The 5236-nt window shown below is 34.1% G+C and overlaps 2 protein-coding genes across 2 annotated transcripts; one reads left to right on the forward strand and one right to left on the reverse strand.

Annotated features, from left to right (window-relative positions):
- Positions 1–2717: 2717 nt before the first annotated feature.
- On the forward strand, positions 2718–3412 carry LOC135138509 (uncharacterized). The gene is made up of 3 exons (XM_064068485.1): positions 2718–3120; positions 3185–3215; positions 3403–3412. The coding sequence occupies exons 1-3, from the start codon at positions 2718–2720 to the stop codon at positions 3410–3412; spliced, it is 444 nt and encodes a 147-aa protein (XP_063924555.1).
- A 37-nt stretch (positions 3413–3449) lies between these two features.
- Positions 3450–4749, reverse strand: LOC135138360 (uncharacterized). The gene is made up of 4 exons (XM_064068324.1): positions 4604–4749; positions 3958–4071; positions 3762–3839; positions 3450–3697 (listed from the first exon to the last, which is right to left on the reverse strand). The coding sequence occupies exons 1-4, from the start codon at positions 4677–4679 to the stop codon at positions 3570–3572; spliced, it is 396 nt and encodes a 131-aa protein (XP_063924394.1). The 5' UTR covers positions 4680–4749; the 3' UTR covers positions 3450–3569.
- Positions 4750–5236: the final 487 nt, after the last annotated feature.

Raw genomic sequence — 5236 nt, forward strand, 5'->3', positions numbered from 1 at the left:
ATAGAAATTGACTGCTTAGTTTGATTATAAATATCAGAATATAAAGTTGTTTCAAATACTTTGGCGAAATTGCAGAGTAGAGAAATACCTCTGTAATTGGTAACATCACTTGGATTTCCTTTTTTTAGGATCGGACATATATACGCATGTTTCCATAAAGAAGGGAAAACTGAGTGTTTAAGTATAAGATTAAATAATACACTTAACGGATGCGCTAGCGACCATGCACTGTCTTTAAGTATGAAAGAAGGAACGCCATCAATTCCCATTGTGAGGGAGTCCTTTGATCGTTTCAGAATTTACAACACCTCCTGTGATGAGATCGGAGAAGCGATAATTTGTGTAGAAGAACTAAGTTTAGGGGGTGGTTGTGTGTGGTCCCTAGGAATAGAACGAATAAAGACACTGTTGAAATATTCGCCAAAAGCATTAACGATGTCTGAGGGGGTAGAAAGTTCGGTACCGTCATACACCATAAGACCAGGAATTCTGGTAGTCCCTTTTTTGGATTGAATAAAAGCCCAAAACTTTTTCGGGTGTGCAGAAATAGACTTCTCAGTGTTTGATATGTACCTTTTGTATGCTTTTTCAACGTCGTCTATATTCTGTAGAGGAGTCCAATCGATGGACGAAAGACTTTCATAAAGTAAAGGGTAGTTGGCTCGTTTAAAATTATATCCATTGTTACAATTCATCATGTGAAATGAGGGTGTGCCTTGAGTGAAGATATTAGAACAATTAATGCAGACAGCCGGATGGTGTGGATCATCCTTGTCTAAATAATATTTGGCTCTATCGACAACACAATAAAAGTTAGAAAAAATTAGATCTAGACAACGACCATTGGAATTTTCAATATGATTGTATTGTTGAAATGAATATAATTCTTTAAAAAAATTTATAGGTCTGGCTTTAGTATCGGATCGTCGACCCAATCGTTGAATTTTAATATTATCGTCATCAAAGCTGGGGTTAATACATTTTAAAATATCCTTTACTGACGATTGATCACGCTCAGGCGAATGAACTTGGTCGAGCTCGACTTGTTGTTCGTCAATACCGAACATAATCAAATTTTGCTTCCTATTTTGACGCTCCGTTACTTCAGTAACCATATCTTCAAAGCGATCTGACTGTTTGTTGTTGATAGATACTTGTAAATCGTTCAATTTAGCTTCAAAATCAGCTTTTAAGTTGGTGATAGAAGTGGCGATCTCATTTTGAGGCGCGGCAATTGTAGATTTTAGATCTTTAAATTGTGATATATTGTTGTTACAATTGCTGCAGACAACTTTGACAGCTTTGGATTTTGATCTTGTCCATTTCACGTCGTTTTCGGATAAACCGATACATTTTAAGTGTAGTGGTTTCTGACATGCATCGCATGGTAAGGATGATGAGTACGTCTAAGCTACAATTAGGACAAATAAGCATAATGATAAGCAAGACAGGGACACAGAGCTTCACACCCAGGGGCCTATCAGGGTGATTAACTATAAACGTACAGGAAGGCCACGGTTCAGGTGACAAAGATGTGTGGGTGTGGAAAAAGATTAGCAAAAACCCTGTCAGCTGATTTTTACAATTCAATTGCAATTGCAATGTAAATTAATGTTTTATACGACAAGATAATATTACGTTTATGAAACTTTACCATATGTAGAATGATGAGACACGCTATCAGATGTGCCAAATTCAATAATTAACATCGATTATACTCGCAGTTGAAATCACAAAATACGCACAACGAAACACTCGCTACATTCAGCTCGAAAAAAAAAAATATAGAATGGACTTTTAGGTGTTTTGTCACATCGTTTTGCAGACGGATCTGAAAGACCAGCTGCTTTTAGAATGTTAAGATAAGCACAATTTTATCCTGTTTCAATTATTCTATCAAATGTCGAAAATCCAGTGAACATGTAAATGTTGATTATTTCTCCAGAAGTCCATTGAAATTATCACCAAAAAAAGAAGAACAAACTGATGATAAATACGTGTTAAATACGATTTTATTTAATCAGATTAGTACGGAAACAGTCACAGCTCATGAAATTGAAAAAGAAACAAGAACAGTTCCAGAATTATGTAAAAAGAAGAAAGAAATTCTAAAAGGAATCAGAAGAGATCTAGAATTTTCACTGCACGATGGAATAATATTTAGAGGACATCCTGTGGTAATTCCAAAAAAAATACAACACATTATTCTACAAGAACTTCAACACACCTAGGAATGATTAAAATGAAATATCTAGCAAGCAACTATTGCTACTTGAAAGGCATCGATTCTGACACCGAAAATATGGTTAAAAGTTGTCAAGCTTGTTGCGATTTTAAGAAAAATCCTACAAAGATTCAATTCATCAATGGGAAATACCAGAAAAGAATTGGCACGTGTACACATGGATTATGCAACCCATTTTACAACCATCATTTTCTAATTCTTGTTGATGCCAAATCCAAATGGCCAGAAGTAATTATGGTTACAAATTCTCCTACATCAGCGAGCACCATGTATCATTTACGAGAAATCTTTAATCGTATGGATTACCAGAAATATTAGTTAGTGACAATGCAACCATCTCCAATCAAATGAATTTAGAGCATTTTCTGAACGGAATGGTATTAAACAACGGATGATTGCACCAGGACATCCAGCCACAAATGGTCAAGCAGAACGATACTGTCAAACATTAAAAACCTAATTTAAATGCATGATGAATGAACCCGGTGATTTACACGCGAAACTTTGTAAGTTCCTCCTGCGGTATCGAGTTACTCCGTTCGAGACACCTTCTGAACTCTTTTTTGGAAGAAATGTACGAACCAAGTTAGATTTTATGAGACCGACTGAATCAGCAAAACAGAAAAACAAATCGAGATTCGAGAAACATTTTCAAGTGGGCGATAGAGTTCAATCCAGAAATTATTCAAGACATGGATTATGGAAGTATGGAATAATTGCAAAATGTGTTGGTAATCTACACTATTTAGAAGAACTAGATGATGGTTATGTAATTAAGCGGCATTACAATCAACTTCGTTCCTGTAATGTAGAGAAGAAAATGAATATCAATATTGAAACAGGTTTTGACACTACCTTGGATCTAGAAGTTGATCGTAAGAATTCTCCAAACACCAACATTTTGATTCAATCAACAATTTTTTTTTTCTTTTATTTCAGCTTTTTTACCTGTTTTTCCATCTATTTTAAGGTACTTTATCATGTTTTTAAGCAAACAGGCCAATTTTGAGGTTGACGTTTTTTATTGCTTTCTTATAAAATAAAAAAGTTCACTTGTCAGTACCAAAATGCTACTTAAGAGTTAATTAAGGGAGAATTAATATAATTTTAAACCGAATGCGGCCTATTCAGTATACCAATAAACGGAATGTCTCCAGTTCGGATTAGGATGTCTTAATTAATAGTTTTTACGGAAAGATTCTACTAAAATGTCTTGGTATTTATTGAATAAAGGTACAATTTGAAAATTTTATAAAAATATATTCAATAGAATATGATAATTTTGCTTCTTAAAATAAAAATTAATATAGTGTTAAATATATCATTATATTACGGTGATGGGTCGTCTGTTCAGCTGTCGATCCACATGAGACCAGTGTGTCCGCATTACCCAAAAGGCCACTATGACTATGACTATGACAAGTACTAGAAGATATGTAGATGTGCTGGCTCCTGCAATCATATGTAAACAATACAAATCTAGCGTTAATATAAAATTATAAATATGTTTCCGTACCTGAAAATCCAAATGTAAATGACAAAATTATTCGTTCGAGCCACCTCCAGTCGATAGACCCCAAAGGCTGCGATGTATCTGAAATTACAACGTCTTGAGTTAGAAAATTGTACCTACATGTGATAAAGTATCTCGTAGCTTGCACGTCTGGTGCTTGTTTGAGAACATCTTTATAACTTAATTAATGGACGTATACCAGATTTTGAAGCTGAATTTGATTCCAAATGTTCGTCTTTCTTCTTACGTTCTGCAAAATGCTTCGTCCCATTTTCTGACAGTTCAGCTCCTGGATTCTCGTGTTGGATGGATGCTAAGTTAAATAGAATTTATACATGCATTAGTAATAATTTTTGTAAAGACGTACATGGTATTTAAATTTTAAATGTTGTTTATAAAAAAGTTTTAAAATTTACATGGTTCAGCACGAGTTCTAGGCGCTTTTGTAAGTAAATACGTACTATGAGGTTCCGTTCATCTTGATATTAAAAGTAAGAAAATATTTTGCACACAATTATGGTACAACGTCGTTATTTACGTTATGTATGTTACTGAGTGTTATATACTCATTACAATTTTTGAATTTCCCGCTGTCAGTTGCATCACTGGTGAGTAGTGTCGGTGTCCCAAATTGGGTCATGAAAAATTCTACTCTATCACTATTAATTAATTGTTGTTAAATTACTACAAATCAATAAAAACGTAAAACTTATTGCATATTATAGTATCTTCGTGTATAATGTGCGTTTATTATGTATAATTTCGATAGGTAAAACGTTGGTTATTTTTGTACTACTGCTACTTAAAGGACACGTAAAGCAAGGAAACCGCAAAAGTTTACTCACCATGTATACAAATCGTCCCGAAAAATGTTTGCGGGATTGTAAGGAGACTCATTATTACCATTAGAAACAGGCACATTTTGCTGCTTGTAAAATTCACGAATTATTCTTTGATTCTCAGGTGTGTGTGTCACTTTTCACAGTCTGTCATAAACTGTCATTGTCAAATTTTTGTTATCGAAAAATCTGATATATACCGAATGATAACAAAATGTAGGTATTATTGGTTATCAAACCACAGATTTTCATGAAGATTCAAGTGTATTTGGGAGAAATAAAATATTTTGTTGTAAATAAAGAACAACATAATTACTAATGATATACAGGGTGTTTTCGAAATACATGTACAAAAAAATTTAGCTGTGTGGTGCGACTAAGAGGCCTGAAAAAATTGATTCTAATAGTACAGTTAATATAGGCCTAATCGAACATCAACCAGATTTTTGCGACACCCCTATTGGCATCATCAACAGGTGTAGGTACTCAATGTACTTTTCTCAATCTTAGCAACCATGAAGTGTAAAAATCCCGGTGGCAACGATAATGATAACCAAAATAGCAAAAAGATGAATTACTGTCAAATTTACTCAGGTAATTTTTCTATGTTACTCGCACACCTGCAGAGAAAACTGTCTA

This window comes from Zophobas morio, unplaced genomic scaffold (assembly GCF_036711695.1).
Source record: "Zophobas morio isolate AGI-343-1 ecotype UQ-CSIRO unplaced genomic scaffold, CSIRO_AGI_Zmor_V1 ptg000030l, whole genome shotgun sequence".
Taxonomy (NCBI): Eukaryota; Metazoa; Arthropoda; class Insecta; order Coleoptera; family Tenebrionidae; genus Zophobas; species Zophobas morio.